The sequence below is a fragment of the Hypanus sabinus genome, chromosome 10 (assembly GCF_030144855.1).
Source record: "Hypanus sabinus isolate sHypSab1 chromosome 10, sHypSab1.hap1, whole genome shotgun sequence".
Classification (NCBI taxonomy): Eukaryota; Metazoa; Chordata; class Chondrichthyes; order Myliobatiformes; family Dasyatidae; genus Hypanus; species Hypanus sabinus.
Window position 1 is genome coordinate 112,276,692 of NC_082715.1, and position 20,147 is coordinate 112,296,838.

Below are 20,147 nucleotides of genomic sequence, written 5' to 3' on the forward strand. Positions count from 1 at the left end.
CTAAAATTGATTCTCAGCAGTTAGCTGGACCAGCAGAATCAATGTTCACCACTTACCAATTATCATTAGAGTGAAGTTATCATTGCTGCAAACATTTCCAACTGCATTCTTTGCACAGCAGTAATAGACACCATTATCATCAGGGCTGGCACTTGGTATGGTCAAACTGTGCTCTTTGGTGTTAAATGTATAATGGTTCATATCCGTTAAGTGGATTCCATCTCTGAACCACTGCCAACTGGGACTAAAAGTTTCGGGGGGGGGGGGGGGGGAAGGAAAGGACAAAGAAACCCATGAAACACAGGATTTGAAATAGAATAGCACAAAAATAATTCAAGTTACATGTTTCAAAAATACTTTAGTCAGCTTAATAAAAATAATCAAGGTAACAATTTGGTAACAGAAAATAAATGTTGTCGGTAATGTAGGTTGTAGGTTGTAGAAAATAAAATAGTTGTAGGTAACTAAGTGTGTGTGTGTGTAAAGATAAATCAACTGGAGCTCATTGAGGAAGCTGGATACTTGATATTAAGAGCTGGTGATACCATTACATTCCCTACTGTCACTGCAAACTAAGACTATTCTGGGGTTTAAGAATTACTACCAATCTGTGGTCACAATAAATACTTAATATAAAATTGAAGCATCATAGCACAGATGCAGGCCATTTGGCCCAAAGTTTGCAATAACTTGTGGTAAAACAATCCAGTAAATCCCCTTCTCCTGCTCTTCCCAATAACCCTGGTGATTCTATTAACCTTTGAATGCAGAGCCAATTTTTTGTGAACTTCCAAAATACACTCCACACCCATCATGCTGGCTGTGGTCCATACTATAGAACTAACATCCAATTGAAGAAAATGCAATTACGTTGATTTCTCCAAGGTCCCACAATGCCCCAAACTGTTGGTGTTTTTGAGAATGGTCACCACATTATAGGGCAGAGGCGAGAGGGGAAGAGCACAAGATCTTGTTTTTCTTAGAGGATGCTAATGGGGGGGTACCTGATAAAAATAGACTAAATTATGAAAGGGATTGATAGGGTAGATTGTTAAAAGCTTTTCCCTATAGCAGGACTAACTAAAGCTAGAAGGCATAGGCTTTGGTGCTCTAATGCAAGGGGAAAGTATTCAGTTAATGGAAGAACTTGACAATATTGATATACAGGAGAATCGTGGGGCCCAAGAACATAGCTCCCTGCAAGCGGCCTCACAAGTAGACAGGGTGGTAAAGAAGGTGCATGGCATGCTTGGTCGCACTGAGAATCAGTAAGACCTATTGCAGCTTTATAAAATTCTGGTTGTGCTACACTTGGGAGTATTGTTTCTAATTTTGATCACTCCATTATAGGAATGATATCAGGGCTTCGGAAAGGGTGTTGAAAAGGTTTACCAGGATGCTGCCTGGATTAGCAGGCATGAGTTATAAGGGGAGGTTGGACAAACTTGAATTGTTTTCTCTGGAGTGTCCATGACTGAATTTAGATCGTATAAAAACTTAAGATTATGAGAGGCATAGATAGGGTACACAGTCAGAATCGTTTTATCCAGAGTAGCAAATGTCAAGCAGTAGAGAACGTGCATTTAAGGCAAAAGGGAGAATGTACAAAGGAATGCGCAGGCTGCTGGAGACATTGTGAAAGTAGACATGATAGTAACATACAAGAGGCAAAAATAGGCACACAAATATGCAGGAAACAGCAAAATGGATCACATGCAGGCAGAAGGGAATTAGCTTAATTTGCTATTGTGTTTGATGCAGATATTGTGGGCTGAAGAACCTATTTCTGGTACTGTATTTTTCTGTGAGGCTTAGAGAGGAGCTGAGGAAGAATACTGTCATGGTGGATGATTGGAATCTGAAGGCAATACCCAATGGGGTGGTGGTGACTAGTACTCTTGTTAAATTTAAAGAAGCATTGAAGGCAGGTGCTCTTGTTATATTTTAGTATCCAGATATGTACTTAAATCACAAAGGCATATAAAGGTCATACACCAAGAGCTGGTAAATGCGATTAAAATGAATAAGTATTAAGTTGGCACGGGCACAGAGGGCTTAACTGTTATTGTGCCTGACAACTTGAAATCTGAAATGCTGCTTCATATGATCCAATGACCCCTTCCCATTTACCGCACCTAAACCCGTTATTATTTTGATTCCTCTGCAGAATCATAGTTATTCAACAAAGCACCTGAACTGTTTTTACTTCCCCAATAATGACAGGGTATTATTTTACATAGAGGTGTTTTCTACGTGTTAATCACTCACACAAGGAACTATTTGGCTATTATCCTAAATTTAGCTTTACGAGCTTGAACTTGTATCCCTTTGCCCTACATTTAATTTAGTCTATTTCAGTTTCCTACATTTGATTTTTTCCATGTAGTTTTACAGCTGGCAAACTTTACATTTTGATAATGGTTTTACTGCTCCAATTCAACTGAACATCTGAAATTTTACTTAGTCCACTGTGAAATCCAATCCCATCAAAAAATTCAACCTCCATGCCTACTACAACCATCCACTTTCAATCACCCTTTCCTATTTTACACAATAAAACATTTCTGACTTGGAATAAAGTGCAATGTCGCTACAAAACTCGCACACTTAGCAAAGTTAACTTCATCTCTTCTAATGCTTAAATATATTACTTGTATTTTATAATTATCAAAATTTAGGTTTTAGATTTTATATTTTCTTCACAGGCTTTTCCTCCTGTCCAGGCTGTGAATGCTACCGAAGATCCAACTCACGCTCCCTTCTAGTCCAAGACCATTTTGTTCCAACGATGACTACAGGTGTCTCCCTCCCGCCCCACAAAGGTAGAGCGTTCCTATGAAACTTTTTTTAAGCAGAAATGGCGTAAAGTGAAGAACCATTAATTTATATGGGAAAAATTTTCGTAAAAGCAAAAATCCTCATTGTAATGCGAAAACAGGTTACTAATGTTGGTCTTTTGTAAAATCAAAGTGGTGTAAAGCGAACATTCATAAAGCAGGAGACACCTGTATTTTGTTCCAATTATATTAATTTTTGTAAACACTGCATAATTTATATTTTTCTCGTCAAAGCTGCATCTATGGTGCTTCTGTCAATAACTTTTTCACTGCACTTGTGCATATATGTACATCTGCAGACAACAATAAACTCATCTTTAACTATACACAACCAATTTACACACATACAAATCTCTTAACAGCAGATCTCATTTTTGTTTCGCTCTGATGAGAGTAGTCTGATAACAGTAAACAGGGAATTTTAATCAAGACTTTTGACTAGGTCCCACATAGTAGGCAAGTCAAAAAGGGGGGGGGGGGGAAGTGTAGCAAATTAGTTGCAAAATTGGACCAGATAATCTTGCTACTGATAGTTGCTTCCAGTGGTTTTCACAAAACTCATTTTTGGGTGTGTTGTTCTTTGTTTTATATATATATTGATTGAAATATATTGATATATTGATAACTGTGATTCAAATGTAGGGACAAGATAAAGCATGTAAATGGAAGAAAAATAGGCTGTCAAAGGCAGAGTTAACTAAGTTCCTAGTTGGAAAATGAGTGAAAAAGCTTGCCATGGTGGACTGAAATGCAAAGTTAGGATTACAATCAGATCACTATCTTACACTGCGGCAGAGCAGCCTCAGGGGGCCTCGTGAATTCAGTTATTCATCTGCTCATATTTTTCCTTGTGTTGGTTTCACTATCACTCTCCTTGAACAAAGTCAACCATTACATGCATAATAATGCTGCCAAAACTCGCATACTGGCTGCACTTTAAGATTGTGGAATCACTTGTGCTGGAAATATTGGAAGGGAAGTTGTCTGGCATTTCACTGACATGGGGGTGGGAGAAGCATGCAGAATGTTAATTAACCTGGCTTTTCTAATGCATTACATTGCACCAAACATTTGACTTCATATTGAGATGATCTTTCGAAAGAAAAGAAAATTTTTGAGTTACGGTCATGGATCAAATTTTCCCCTCCAAAGGGTGGTGGGTATATGAAACAAGCTGCCAGTAGAAGCTGCAGATGGGTACTATTACAATGTTTAAAAGATATTTGGGCAAATACATGGTTAGAAAAGGAGAGACTGACAAACGAGACTAATTCAAATAAAATCAGTTTGTATGGATGAATTGGAGCAAACCAGTAATTTCTGTGCTGTATAACTCTATAACACTTAAGCACAGAAAATAGGAAAGTTGTAAATCTGCAGGTTTAGTCATTCTCAGGGCAAATGTTGTAGTTTTTTTAAAAACCGACTACTGTATCCATAGAATTGGTAGGACAGTGGTCATATACAACCAATTCAGACAAATTTTATTCAGACAACATGGCCAAAGGAACTGCAATTAATAATGATATTTGATTTTTTTCATTATTATGTTTTACAAAAATGCACCATTGAATTAGTAATGAACAAGCTAAATTGGAAAATTCTTCAGTTGCTATGTGACAAGAATTATTAAACCAGTACATGAAAGAACTCAAGTGAGACTATATCACTAAAATGTCTGGATTGTGAAACTAAATCCTTACCAATTTATTTCCTTTTTATAGGCATGGGTGACAATTTACAGGTGTCACAGAAATGACAAAGTACATCACCATCACCTTGATTTTAAAATGTTGTCCCTCAGTGAAAGCAGTTCATATCACATAATTATAAAATGCGCAGTAGCGAACTTCCTGAATCACTGCTTGGTAAAGAAACTGAACTGAGGCAGACAGGAAGGCTCCACACTGGTATTCAAAACTGCGCAATATATCACTGGCACCAGCCTACCTACCATCAAGGGCATGTATACAGAAAGGTGCCAGAAGAGGGCCAGTAAAATTATGAAGGATCTCACACACCCTGCTCATGAACTGTTGGGCCCCACTCCCTTCAAGTAGAAGGCCACTTAGAATCCACACCAAGTCAAGTTTATTGTCATCTCGACCATAAAATGCTGGTACAGTACACAGTAAAAACAAAACAAAGTTCCTTCAGGACCCTGGTGCTACATGAAACACGAAACTACACTAGACAGCACAAGGCTACACTAGACTAAATAAAACACAAAAAAAAGGCCATCAGACTCAAAAACAGTTACTTTTCCCCAAGTAGTAAGGCTGATCAACACCTCCACCCATTAACCCACCCCTCCACAACCCCAAACCAGGCTCATCATTGCCTGTAAGTCTCCTTTATGTACAGCGTCATTTATGGACACACAATCAATTTACGTATACAAACTATGCTGCGTATTTATATTTATTGTGGGTTTTTTTTAATTTTTGGTGCTGCATCAGATCCACAGTAACAATTATTTAATTCACCTCTACACTTGTCTACTGAAAACAGCAAACGATCTTGAATCTTGAAGGAAACAGTCTATACAATCTAACTGGCAGAAGTGTCAGTAATAGAAGGCATTACTTACCGGGGGTGTCCGTTAATGCGACACTGCAGAGTTATTGGAGCTGACGTTTGTATTTCAGACGCATTCTGTGGAACTTTCAAGTTCACTCCTCCTGTTTCTATCCCTGTAATATTTTTTTTTAAATATAGCAGTCACTACTTAGAAGCAGACTTCTGCCAAAAGCTTATACTTCAAAATGGCAACATTCAGCAATAATTCCCACCATCCAGGTCATACCATCTTTCGTAGCTATCAACAGGCAGGAGGCAGATAAGCCCGATGACCAACATCACTAGGTTAAAGAACAGCTAATTCCCATCAGTGATCTGGTTCTTGAGTCAACTGGCACAACCCTAATCACGACAGTTTAGTAACACCATGACCACTTTAATAACTTTGCACTAAAATGGATGGCTCTTTTTATTTTAATTGTGTTCTTTCTTGTAAAAGTTCTGTTTAATTTATTTTTCTTGCCAATGTTGCTTATATGACGCAACATGCCTGTGATGCCACTTAATTGCACTCGCACATGCATATACTTGAGAAGATGACAATAAGCTGAACTGACATGGAATTTTGACACTTCAGACTCTAAGATAAATCTTCCTTTATCCACCTCATCTTTACTTATACCACATTAACTTGATTACTGACTCAGCAAATATTATTTTCATTTACTGGAGAACCCGCAATCAATTCCTTGGTCAGTGATAGGGAGAACTGGAAATGGGGGATTGCCTCTCAGGAGAGGAATTGTTGAATGGTTATTCAAAGGAAAGAACTAGGACAGAAGGCTAAGGGGTGGGGGGTTGCACGCAGTGGGATGGTGGCTTGAAATATCACTGTACACAAAATTAAGGAAAGTCCCAGAATATCTTATGCATGTTGATGGTAATAAGGTCACCAGTGGCAACCAGTATGTGGATAAAGGATGTATGAGAGTTTCTAAAATGAATACTTCTCATCTGTATTCACCAAGGAGAAGATTCAGAAATCGGATGGCAGAGGGGAAGTAGCTGTTCTTAAAACGTTGAGTGTATGTCTTCAGACTCCTGTACCCTTTCTCTGATGGCACTATTAAGAATAGAACGTGTCCAGGGTTATGGGGGGGGGGGGGGGGGTCTTTCATGATGGATGCCACCTTTTTGAAGCATCACCTTTTGAAGATGTCCTCAATGTGAGCGAGGCAAGTTCCTATGATGGAGCTGGCTGAGTTTGCAACTCTGTGCAGCTTTTTCCCCGAACTTGAGCAGTGACCCCCCCCCCCCCCACCAAACTAATATGAATGTTCTCCACGGAACATCTGTAGAAATTTGCTTGAGTCTTTGGAGACATACCAAATCTCTTCAAATTCCTAACAAAATATATTGGTGGCATTTTTGTCAGGGGTACAGTTTTGCTCTATAGTATCATATTGATGAGTTGGTGAGACAGCAAGAGCAATGGCAACCACTGTAAAACAGGCAAGTGTGTGGTCATGAACTTTAGGAGGATGAATAAGGGTTCACATGCACAATGAATGAATGAACGAACCAACCTTCAGGAATTTTAGGGAACAGAGGGATCTCAACATACAAGTCCAAGGATCCCTGAAGTTAGAGCATAGGTAGTTAAAGCACATAGGGCAATTGCCATCAGCCAGCAAGAATATTAAAGCATAGAGATAATGGTAAACTATATAAATAATCTCTGGTCACCATATTATAGGGTGGACGTGACTGCAGCGAAGAGGCTGTAGATTCAAAATAATGTCACCTCACCATGTTTGGAACCGACCAAATGTTGCCTTGCATGGAGTGCTTCACTTAGGAGTGGCAAATGGACAAGGCTGGATTTGTTTTCCTTGGTGAAAAAGAGACTAAGGGGATAGTTGATTCATACTTCATTACCACCTCCCAAGTGTTACTACCAATGGCCAGCAAGTGTTGGTCTTATCAGAGACAACCAAATTTTCTAAGAAAATGAAACAAAATAATAACAAATCCACTCTCTTAGTAATGCTTATCAAGGAAGGAAATGTAATAACTGTACCCAGTCTGGTGTAAATATTACTTAACAACCAGCAACGTGGTCAACTCTTGCCTGTCAAGTGAAGTGGCCAATGACCAAGCTACTCATATCGACTGGTAAATTAAATATGGACAAAATGATGGTCATGCCCACATTACATGAATTAATGAATAAATCATGCTGCATTAGAAAAATACTACCATGGCAGAGTTTAGAGCAGGTCAATCTAATTTCTTGCTGGGCAAGAATATACAGAACATTGAAGTCACGCACCAGTGCCTAAACCAATAGCTGACAACAAATCAATTTATTTCTTCTCAGGACATGAGCATTACCAACAAATCTGATTGGGTACTGTCCAGACCCAAATTCCTACTGTAGTAAGTGGCTTACAAGTTGACAGAGGACAGTCAATAGTCAACCACGTCAAGAAGTTTGGGAACATAGACAGGTCTAAGATAAAAATAGAAAAGGCTGGAAAATTTCGTGTGTACACAGAAACAAGACTCTGCAGATGCTGGAAATCCTGAGCAACACATACAAACTATTGGAAGAACTCAAGAGATCAGGAAGCATGTTTATCTCCTTTCATAGATGCTGCCTAAGCTGAGTTCCTCCAGCATTTTTATGCGGGTTGCTAAAAAATCTCAGGTCATCAAAGGCATCAGTCGAAATCAAAACAGCCAATGTTTTAGGTCTATGCCCAATGGCACTAGCCTAACTGCCATCATGGACATATATACAGAGAGATGTCAGAAAAGGGCCAATAACTTCATCAAGTATCCCATACACACACTGCTAATCAACACATCCACCCACTAATTCCACCACTATTTTATTATTTCCTGTCAGCCACTTTATCTACAACCTAGGATTACTTTATGGATTACAATCAGTGTATATTAGCTATCTTATGCAGGTATGTTAAATGTTTATATTATTATTATTATTATTATTATTATTATATTCTCTATATTTTGTGTTTTTGTGCTGCTTCAGATCAGGAGTAACAATTATTTATTTCTCTTTACACATTAAACAATCTTTCATCTAATGCAAATCCTACATGCTGATGGATTCTTTTTCCATGGATGCTGTCTGATCTACTAAGATTTTCCATCTCTTTGTTTTTATGTGTTTTTTTCCCAGCATGTGCATTTCTTTGATTTTCAAGACAGATCTGACACGGACAGGTTTCCTTCCGAGGGACATCAGTGAATCAGTTGGTCTTTTATGATAATCTAGTAATTTCATGTTCAACATTACAGATGCTTGTTTTTATTCTAGATTGGTTCTTAAATATTAATCTACATTTCCTGCCAGTTCAATATAATCTATGGGAAGAAGCTTTTCACACAATAAAGATTGAAGTGAAGTATTCTTTGTATATTTCAGCAGAGGAGGATCTCTTTGTTATTACTTGCCATCTGGCTGAGGAAACAAAATATTAACTTTTTTCAATTAAGCTATTTTCACCCAAAAAAACAATACTCCTCCAATCTGGCTGCAAAGGCGACAGAACATCAGAATATGAGAAGCAGAATGATCTGAGTTTATGGCTTCGAGCTTGTCTGTATTAATTAGAACATCCTCTGAGCCTGCAATGTCATTCAAACACATCGTGACTGATTTGATCTTGGCTTTGGCTCCACTTCACTGACTGTTTTCCAGAACTCTCAGCTTCCTTATACTCAATGATGATTGCTCACATTCTTACCAAACTCTATTCTTATTTGAGATAGACTATTCAATTCACCCAGCTTCTGGCTAAATCATAGCAATGAGGTGAAACAACATGGCAGCTCCACAATTAGCTGTGACACCAGATAAATGTAGACAGTAATATTGCACAGGTCTCAGGTTACAGGAAGTACTAGAGATACATTCTCTTGCCTTCTGCCTATACCCTTTGACATGCTTACTAATCAAGAACCTATCAATCTCCACTTTAAATATAACCAGTGACTTAGTTTCCACAGCAATTTGTGCCAGTGATTTCCAGATTTACCACCCTATGGCTAAAGAAACTCCTCATCTGTTTTAAGGGGTACTCCTTGTACTCTGAGGCTGTTCCCTCAGGTTCTAGACTCCCCCACTATTGGAAGCATCCTCTCAACGTCCACCATTTAAGACTTTCAATATCTGATGATTTCAATGAGATCCCCCTCAATTATCTCAACTCCACTGAGTGTAGGCACAGACCCATCAAATGTTTCTCATTCATTAACCCTTTCTGGTTCTTAGCATTGTAGAATATAAACTTAAGAGTCCACTATGATGTGCAACTTGTCTACTCAAAGTACTGCTACTCACATTTGATATTGAAAGATGCCACTGACGTTTCAGCCTTCTCTCCAGTGACTGTATTCCGAGCAATGCACTGAAAGTCTCCACTGTCTTCTCTCCGATCAACTGCTGTAAACTGCAAATTGCTTCCTTCAACGAAGCGCCTTTCAGACGTCTTTACAGGATTGCCATTTAGAAGCCACTCAAATTTTATATTTGTTGGAGTCTGAACTTCACAGCGAAGAATTGCACTGCGCCCATGTAAAGCATCTTGGGAATAGGGCTCCTTAGTGAAGTGAATTAGCGCATGTGAACAGCACACTAGAAAAATGAAAATATTACCCATTAGTCATTAACCCCACACAAAACAGAAAGCACTGCAAATATGCAACAAGTTCGGCAACATCTGTGGAGACATAAACAGAAGTTCACATTCAAGTCAATTATCTTTTCCCTATTGCAAGGTTTTGTCTAATTGAAAAGAAGTAGACAAAAGCACAAAAGAATGGTGCCCATTACTCACTCAACTCTGAGCTTTCTTTACCACATTCAGGCCAGGTATTGTAACAAAGAAGCTTTAATCAATATTTACACTTATTTTTTAAAATATTCTACTCAAAAGCTAAATATCCAGGGTGGTGTGGTGGGTTGCATTCCATATTTGGAGAAATGACTACTTGCATTTATACAGCACTTAGCATTTATAGCAGCAGCATTACAAAATAATTAGAGAACCGCCCCCCCCCCCCAACTCATTGTCAAATTTACTGCCACATCGCTTCCAGGAATGCTGACCTTGAAGTTCTACTCCTCTTTTCCATGGATACTGTCTCTCTATTCACCATTATCTTTTCTTTCTGTTTTTATTTAAGTTTAAAATTTCAGTTACATTTGACTCTAAGCCAGAAAGAGAAACAAAGGAGCAGAAGACTGAAATTTCAGTCAGAAAGTAGAATTTTGGAAACATTTTCAAGCAGGAGAGAGTGAGTTTTTAATACAAGCAAATTCATGAACTTTGGGCCTTGATAATTGAAGCCCGTCATTGCCAGAGTAGTGTTAAGAAAAAAAAATCAAGACGCACAGAGGCCTGAAATGGAGAAGCATAGAGAACCAAGGGTGTTATGGCTAGGGTGGGACAGAGTAATAAGGAAAAAGGACAAGAAAAGTTTTCAAAACCCATATGCCATCAGAATGAGAGTCGCCTTCCATTGATGCAACTGGTGGTGGATGTGGTTCACGTTGTGGGTACAGGGGAAAGAGGGAAGGACAAGCTGGGTGTGGATGAAATTTGAACCAAAGGCATAATCTTGTATGAACACAAACTTCTGTTGGTTTAGAGATGGGAGAACAGCCAGGTTACATGGAATACTAAAGAATGATTGTAACAAAAGGGACAAATTAAAGATCGTATGGCCAGTAATAGGTAGGACAGAGAGATGTGATATTGAAACAGTGGAAATTGGTGATCTTGGTGCTGCAGTGAATACATGATCTAGGTCTCACCTCTAAGTGAAATAGTACTTTAAATTTCTGTGAAATAGTTCAAGTTGAACAATAACATTAAAGTTGGCTAAAACTTTGGCTGGATTACATTTCTTCTAAGGATTAATCAGACTTTAAATTTCCTCTGTAATTTGGTTGATTGTTGCACAGAGTCTTATGAGGACTCTGCCATTCTATTCGATTAAGGCTGATCAGCCACTGAATTCCATCTTTGTTCAATAAAATTCAAAACCTTTAGCCAACTAAAAGTTACCAATCTCTGTCCTGGCATTTATTTCCACAGATGCTACCTAATCTATTGAGTATTTACAACATTTTTTCCCCCATTTAAGGGGGTGGAACAGTGACATCTTGAGTAATAGGATCATGTCCAACTGTTTCTCCAGCATACAGGTCAAAGCAGAAGCTGAATCAGGTGTAGTTATGGAGGTAAAACTAAACAATAACTGGGTTGATGCAAATGTTTAGTTTACACCTATACTGCTAAGCAGCTTGCTTGTATGAAGTAAAAGATATTAAAAATTGGATGCATTATATTTATATCTATTTATGGGATGTGGATATCATCAGTGTTTAACCTCTCCCAAATTGCACCCCAAAGTGTACCTTGCTTGGACATTTCTATAAACAATTTACAGTTAAACACATTGACAAGCCTGGACCCAGATTTAGACTAAACCAATTAAAGATGACAGATCTCTCTCCCTGATGGAAGGCAGAGAACCTTTATGGAGTTTTATGACGTGCTGCATTTTATTAGTTATAGAAATATAGAAAGCCTACAGTACAATAAAAGGCCCTTCAGCCCACTGTGCTAAACATAGTTATGATGAGAATGACTTCTTTTTAAAAATATCAGAACTACTTAAATTTCTTAATTCTTTTCATTGGCAAGTTTTGATTTCTTGTACCCACATCCAGGCCTCTGAAATCTCAACCGCATTTTTAATTTCAAGATGGAGAGCAATCATCACTCTGAAAGCCAAGGAGGTCAGAATCAGATTTATTATCATCAGCATGTGACGTGAAATTTGTTAACTTAGCAGCTACAGTTCAATGCAATACATAATATAGGAGAGAAAAAAATAATAAGGCACTGTTCCACTGCCTTAAATAAAGTAAATCAATTATGTATATTGAATAAATTTTCTGAAATGTGCAAAAACAGAAATACTGTATATTAAAAAAGTGAGGTGGTGTCCGAAGCTTCAATGTCCATTCAGGAATCAGATGGCAGAGGGGAAGAAGCTGTTCCTGAATTGCTGAGTGTGTGCCTTCAGGCTTCTGTATCTCCTACCTGATGGTAACAGGGAGAAAAGGACATGTCCTGGGTGCTGGGGGTCCTTAATAACAGACGCTGCATTTCTGAGACACTGCTCCCTAAAGATGTCCTGGGTACCTTGTAGGCTAGTGCCCAAGATGGAGCTGACTAGATTTACAACCTTCTGCAGCTTCTTTTGGTCCTGTGCAGTAGACCCCCATACCAAACAGTGATGCAGCCTATCAGAATGCTCTCCACAGTAAAACTATAGAAGTTTTGAGTGTATTTGTTGACATGCCAGATCTCTTCAAAATCCTAATGAAGTTTAGCCACTGTCTTGCCTTCTTTATGACTACATCAATATGTTGGGACCAGGTTAGATTCTCAGATCTTGACACACCCAGGAACTTGAAGCTGCTCACTCTCTCCACTTCTGATCCCTCTATGAGGATTGGTATGTGTTCCTTTGTCTTACCTTCCTGAAGTCTACAATTAGCTCTTTTGTCTTACTGACATTGTGTGCCAGGTTGTTGCTGCGGTACCATTCCACTAGTTAGCAAATCTTACTCCTGTACACCCTCTTGTCACCACCTGAGATTCTACCAACAATGGTTGTATCGTCAGCAAATTTGTAGACAGGATTTGAGCTATGCCTAGCCAGTCATAGGTATACTGAGTTTAGAGCAGTGGGCTAAGCACACACCACTGAGGAGCACCAGTGTTCATCATCAGCGAGGAGGATATGTTCAGGAGGTGGATCTGTTTGACAGGAACTTGGGACAGTATTGGAAGAAACATATGAAGTAGCAGCAAGGAAGTTTATTATAAAAGAAGTTCATGCCACTTTTCAGAACATACCACCAAACTCAAGGGAAGCTTCTACCCATTTTTATCAGGCTCTTGACAGAACTCATACACTGAAAGATGAACAACTCTTGATCTATCAATCTACTTCATTGTGGCACTCTAACTTTGTCCAGTTGCACCATACTTTCTGTAGCTGCAACACTATATCCTGCATTTATTGTTTTACTATTTAATGCAATTGTGTCTGGCATGATCTGTCTGCACGGCATGCAACAAGGTTTTCACTGTATCTTGATGCATGTGATATTAATAACCAATTCTAATATCACTAATGAATGTGAGAAGTTTACAAATGGGAAGAGAAGCAGCAGTACAGATTAACTTCTGAAATTCCATTGCACTGAGTCTGCATTAGAATGGGGGGGTGTGAGCACATTTACAAGCAGAATGTAAGATGATCCTTTCCCTCCAAGCAACACACACAAAATGCTGGAGGAACTCAGCAGGCAGGATCTATGGAAAAAGAGTAAACAGTTGACGTTTTCAGCCAAGACCCTTGATTAGCACTGGGAAGAAAAAGATGAGAAGTCAGAGTAAGAAGGTTGGGGAGGGAAATAAGTAGTACAAGGTGGTAGGTGATAGGTGAAACTGGGAGGGGGGAGGGGTGTAAGTAAAGAGCTGTGAAGTTGAGTGCTGAAAGATAAAGGGCTGGAGAAGGAGGAATCTGATAGGAGAGGGCAGAAGACCATGGAAGAAAGGGAGGGGAGGGGGAGGAGCACTAGAGAAGGGTAATGATCAGGCAAGGAGATAAGGCAAGAGGGAGAAAAGGGAATGAAGGGGGATGGGGTGCAATTACCTGAAGTTCGAGAAATGGGTGCTCATGCCATCAGGTTGGAGGTTACCCAGCTGGAATACAAGGTGCTGCTTTCCCTCCAAGATGTATTTTGAGCTACAATTTTGACAGGAGAACCAGAGTTCAACCCAGTATGTGTCTGGTATACTGAGACAAATAAATTTGAATGATAAAACTAAGATGGCTATAATAACAAGGGTCCTGAGTGTGAATGTTAGACAGCAATTAAAAACTTAATTTGTGAGAATCTTGAAAATGGCTGTTGCTCATTAAAATTAATACAAACCACTGGTTCAAAAGACTTGCTATGGAATTAATTTGCTGCCTCAGTAACTGCATATATAATCAATATAATTGCAGGAGGTAACCTATAAGCTATGCATTTGTGAATAGCAATTAGAAGTTATTGGAGTGACACCAAATATTAAACTAAAATAAGCAGCTCCAAAAGCACTTTTATTACACTTTTCAACCAAAATATAGCAAAACTAGTTGGATATGCCAACTCTATCAGCGAAGATTTTCAGATTAAACCTCTGACATTTGGGGTTAAACATTGAAAAGGTTCAACTATTTGGATACTTACTATGGGTTTCTGACTTGCACAACACAATTAAAGGTGTCCCTCGCTTTACAATTATTTGCTTTACGCCACTTTGCTTTTACAAAAGACCTACATTAGTAACCCGTTTTCGCAGTGCAAAGAGGATTTTCGCTTTTACGAAAATTTTCCCCACATAAATTGATGGTTCTTCGCTTTACACCACTTTGGCTTAAGTTTTCAAAGGAACGCTTTACCTTTCTAAAGGAGGGGAGGGGGAACACCTGTACTTGTAAATGTCAGCCCATTTAATGAGATCAACAGTGATATCACAAATAGTTCATTTTGAGGAGAGAAGCAGAGGAGAAATGAGTTATAAGGAAGCAGAAGTTCTGGAAGACCACAGATCCATCATATAATGCACAATCTATACAGAGGAAAAAAACTACAAGGTTAGCCAAAAAACTATGATAATTTTGATTTTAAGTTTTATTTAAATATTGCTTAATAGAAATTACACGCATTGAAAACAATACCTTTGAAATCTTAAAAGTTAGTTAAATCGTTTAGCTGATAATTGCCTATTTTTCAGAAGCACCTTTCCTAAAGCATGGCAAATGCAGGAAATCTGAAACAAGTCCAAATGCTGGAACCAGCATCTCAAACATCACAAATTCTTCTCTTTCTACAAATTCCTGATCCGAGTGTTTCTAGTGCATTGACTTTTGAGGCTTCCCTGTTCTCCACCATCTAGTTTGTGTAACTGATACAGATGAGGGCATCAGGTAATTGCTCGTTCCTTGCACTAGAATATTCAAACCTCTATTCTAATTTTAAATCTCTTCAAATGCAAATCAACATTGAAGTTTTACAGCAGAATGTTACACCAATCTCTTTCCTGGATGCAAATCAGTTCTAGTACTTTCAATGGAGACAGAGAGACAGCAGAAGTTGGAAATCTGGAACAACACACAAAGTGCTGGAGGAAATCACATCTATGGAAGGGCGAGCAGTCAACATTTTGGGTCAAGACATTTCATGACAGATGAAGCATTTTGAGTTGAATGCTGTCTGACCTGTTGTGTTCCTCCAGCATTTTGTGTGTTGTTCTGGAACTTAAGTTTTTCCAAATGCACCCAACATAGCAAGTTACATTGTACCACACCCATGAAATTGCTATGCACATTTTGGATAATACTCTTTGATATGCAAGAAAACCTATTAAAATGTCAATGATCCCTAAACTCAACAACAAAACCAGCTTGAAACTTGCTTAACCAATGGGTCTTGATGTTATTCCACTTAAGAAAGTGGGACCCAACTTGAGGTTAAAAATTAAACCAGGTATAGGAGCCAAGTATCTATTTTGTCTATCTGTATTGTATTTCGTGATGCGCATTTTATTGTGGCTCATGACAATTATCACATGGGGCAAGCATGGTAGAAACAAATGAGTATAATTACATATTCACGCTCTGTCCTAGTCAGTCTAGTTACAGGCAGCTGGGGACATAGATGATATTTTTTAACTGCTTCATTATGTTAATTTTACTCCACTATATTGCTAATTTAGTTTTGTTAATTTCTAATATCACTACAAGATCATTTGTCTTTGCTGATTTCATAATAAAAGATCAAATTTACTTTTTTTGACTTTGAACTCCGTATTTTGGAAGTGCATCATACAGTGTCAATTCCCATACTCAGTCTCTCAGCGGTTTTGATTTGTTTTCAAGTAACCACTAAGTTTAGTTAACAAAAATAAAAAGTTATACCAAATGAACACCATTCTATGGCAAAGAATTGCTTTGGACTCATTGGTGAAACTGGAGCAGCTTGTGGAAGGATTATCTGCAACCTTTTACTGATTCATGATGTGTATTTGTGGTTTGAACAGTTTTTTTTAAATGGTCAGCTCTGCCCATCCACTGAGGACTGTAGCACGATTGCATGGTACTTGCCTGAGGGTTTGTCACTTTGTTTTGTTGAAGTGCTGAAATAATCTTCCGGTTACCGACATTTGAATTGAATGCTGTTTATTTGGTCTGGTTTATGCACTGTGGATGCACAGTTTGTTAGTTGCCTACGTTTATTGAACAGAATATAGCCAGTGCATTTTGCGGAAAATTAAATGTGAGTTGAGCAGTAAAGAAAAAGTAACATGAGTGAATCAAAGCAGGGAATGGATGTCAGAGACCCTGAAGTTGGGGCTGGCAAAAAGAGAAATTATACTTGTTGCTCAAGCATTAGTGGTAGAATTGAAAACCTTCAAACATATACAACAAATATTGATTTGGAGTTTATAGATAAGCAGGAAGGAGTGCTGTGAATTTAATACAGATAGTCCCTGAGTTACAAACGTCCGACTTACAAACAACTCATCCTTACGAACTGAGGAAGGGAATACCATCCACCATTTTAAGTCGGATCGTGACGCAGTCCACCATTTTAAGTTGTTGCCGTTGAAATTGTGTTGAGTGTGTAACTTTGTATTTGGCTTAAATTTTTCTGAGCAGGATTCGCCCTGGACCCCCCCCCCCCCCCCTTTGGCTAGTGATGCAGTGAGATCAGCGCTGGGCTCAAGAACAGTGGTTCCCGAGTTCAATCCAGTGACAAACTGCTCCCAAACACACACTCCATCCGTGCCAGGTTGATGTCGAGCTCACAACTCGACCTTGTAAAAGAAAAACACTGCCACCTCCTGTTTAAGTTCCCCACATGGAATATTGTGGAGGATCAAATACCCAAACCCAGCACAGCCCCCACTTGTCCCATTTAACCTGTCTCAGTGCGGTGGTCCTTAGGACCCAGCAGACCTCAGGAGCCGGCAAAGGTAGGGACCCATCTCCCGCAGTGTTTTTGTTCCATTGATGGGAAGCGATCGCGATTGAAAATAAAGTGGAAATAATAAAGCGTTTAGAAAGAGGTTAAATGTCATCGGACAGTGGAAAAGCGTTAGGCTACAGTTGGTCAACGATCGGAACAATTTTTAAGGATAATGGATAAAATGAGAATAAAGGAGCATGTGAAAGGCCCTGCCCCATTGAAAGCTACAATTATTACTAAGCAACACAGTGGTTTAATTATTGGAATACATACATTTCCTTAAGTGTTTTATTTGCACAGAAAGGTAGAATATATACTAAGACAAACGTTTGACTGACGCTAAATAATACCAGATGTACTTTTTCCGACTTACATACAAATTCAACTTAAAGACAGACTCAGGAACAGAACTTGTACGTAACCCGGGGACTGCCTGTAGTCAAAACACGCCTTGGAATTTGAGAAACATTATCTGTATCTAGCACCACCTCTGTGTGTATTAAAACAGAGGCTGTTTTAGCTGCATTGATCACACAATGATTATTGAAGGACAAGTATGTGCTGGAATAGCAAGAGGAACATTGTGTGATGGAAGGCGGGGCACATTCACTTTTGTAGCAACACCAAGCAGAAGCACCTTTACAGACAACCACAAATATATAAAATGCAAATGATGGAGTTAAACCAATGTGAAGTACACAAATCTTCAAACAATGAACTTCCCACTTTTTGCCAAGCTAGTGATGCTTTAATTGTTAAGAAACTGCCTTTCAAAAACCCCTCAAGTTTAAAAAGAACTTCATTTTACATTTCATATGAACCACATTGCTCTTGACAACATCTGCTTGTCTTGAGTATTGGACAACCGAGTCTATTGCAGAGCTTTGACTTATAACTTTTTGTTGGCTTCTATGCCATTTTGAATTGTCATCTCCTGTGAATCTATATTTCTCTTCTCAAGCCCCTTTTCACAGGATACTTATTCAACTATGTCTCCCAATCAACAACTGCTAATGGAGGAGAAATTTTTTTTAATAGAAGCATACATCTGGTTTCCATCCCACTTTAGCAAAGACATATGGAGCAATTGTATGAGTCTGTACAAAGCCATTCAATGTACCAACTGCTATTCTTTGCAAAAATTGCATTTTTTAAAATCTAACCCTTGTTCTGCTCTTTCATCTGCTCCACCTGAAAAAGTTTAAGGGAAACAACTATTTCCTGCATTCTACCAATGCCACTTTAATACAAAGTGTTGGGAGATGTATGAAAGCAACACATTATGATCTACAGTCTTGAAGAATAAAGTTCATGATCCTATTCAGCATCTTATTACACATTCATGTTCAACAGCTCAGCTAGCTAAAGACAACTGGATAAAGAGAATTGATATCAAAATTCATCTGAATTAAAGAGAAATAAATTCATATTTAATGTTAGTCTCTGGGTTTGGAAACATCAAAAGAATGCATCTAATCCACAAAGTTGATCTTGTTGAAAAATAAAAAAAAACGTAATTCTGAAAATACAAGCAGAAGTTACTCCAGTCAGATAACGTACAAGGAGGAGAAACAATCTTCTAGATCATTAACTCATGCTGCCTTAACTGTTGAAAATTTCCAGCATTTTGTACTTTTAACCTACAGTCTTATTTGCATAAAATGAGGGAGTGCACTGATATCCATTTATGTGAACCTCAACAGGGCATACAGATTGAATACAACCACGATGCATTTTCACTGTTTCACAATAAGATCCAACTAAGCCAAATACCAAAAGGAAAAACAGCTTTAACTTTAAAGCACAACGCATAGGACAAAGCTCTGTTTTGTTGAGCACTGACAAACCCATTTCTCCATCTGGTATATCAACTGCAGTTAGCTGAAAATGTGATCAGAAAGACCCCTTTGTTATACATCTTTCATTTAAAATAGTGTACAGAAGCACAAGCTTATTGTGTTCTGCACAAGGTGCATTTTTACTTTAATCTGGTATATTATACCATAACCACCAACAAATCAAACAGACCTTGCATCAGAACCACCCCCCCCCCAGTTACAAAGCATCAACTACATAAAATTAGTCTGCATTCAGTATTCATTTGCATTTATGAGGCAAAGAAACATGAAATATTTCGATGGTTCTCCTTCAATACTTACTACATGGTCAGATTTCTGACTTGCAGCGCTTGGCTACTGCAGACCAGTGCTGAGTATAGATAGATGGAAGATGAATCAAATAGAGTTGATGGGCATGCAAGGGCAAACAGGTGTCAAGGCAATAAGGAATACAGCCAAAGGGATTGGTCTGAGAGCTAGCACAGAATAAAATAGACCACAAAGCCATCTACACAACAAAAAAATCCTGGAATATCTAGCAATAAAAACTTGATTTCTTTTACCTAGTCTCCTTCCAAGTAGTCTGAGGTCAAAATAAATTGTCGTCTTTGACATGAACATCAACTTCAAACCACATCTTTCACTTATCAACCAACACAGCTCCTGCTTCAACATTTGCTGCCGAAACCTTCACTGATTTGCTTTAGACTTGCTGTAACCTTCATAAAATGGAGATCATCCAAAATTCTCCTGCCTGTATCCTTTGATCTCCTTTGTTTCCAAAACTCTCAAAATATGTCATTCTCAAAATAATTG

General features: G+C 38.5%; 1 protein-coding gene across 2 annotated transcripts in view; it reads right to left on the reverse strand.

The window, feature by feature from the left end:
* The window catches only part of LOC132400980 (inactive tyrosine-protein kinase 7-like), a 180,076-nt gene that overhangs the window by 76,238 nt on the left and 83,691 nt on the right, over positions 1 to 20,147 (reverse strand). For both annotated transcript variants that reach the window (XM_059982637.1, XM_059982636.1), the window contains exons 2-4: positions 9,730 to 10,023; positions 5,428 to 5,530; positions 57 to 244 (exon numbers count right to left, since the gene is read on the reverse strand). In XM_059982637.1, coding sequence (XP_059838620.1) covers positions 57 to 244; positions 5,428 to 5,530; positions 9,730 to 10,023 — 585 coding nt within the window. The remainder of the gene's footprint in view (positions 1 to 56; positions 245 to 5,427; positions 5,531 to 9,729; positions 10,024 to 20,147) is intronic.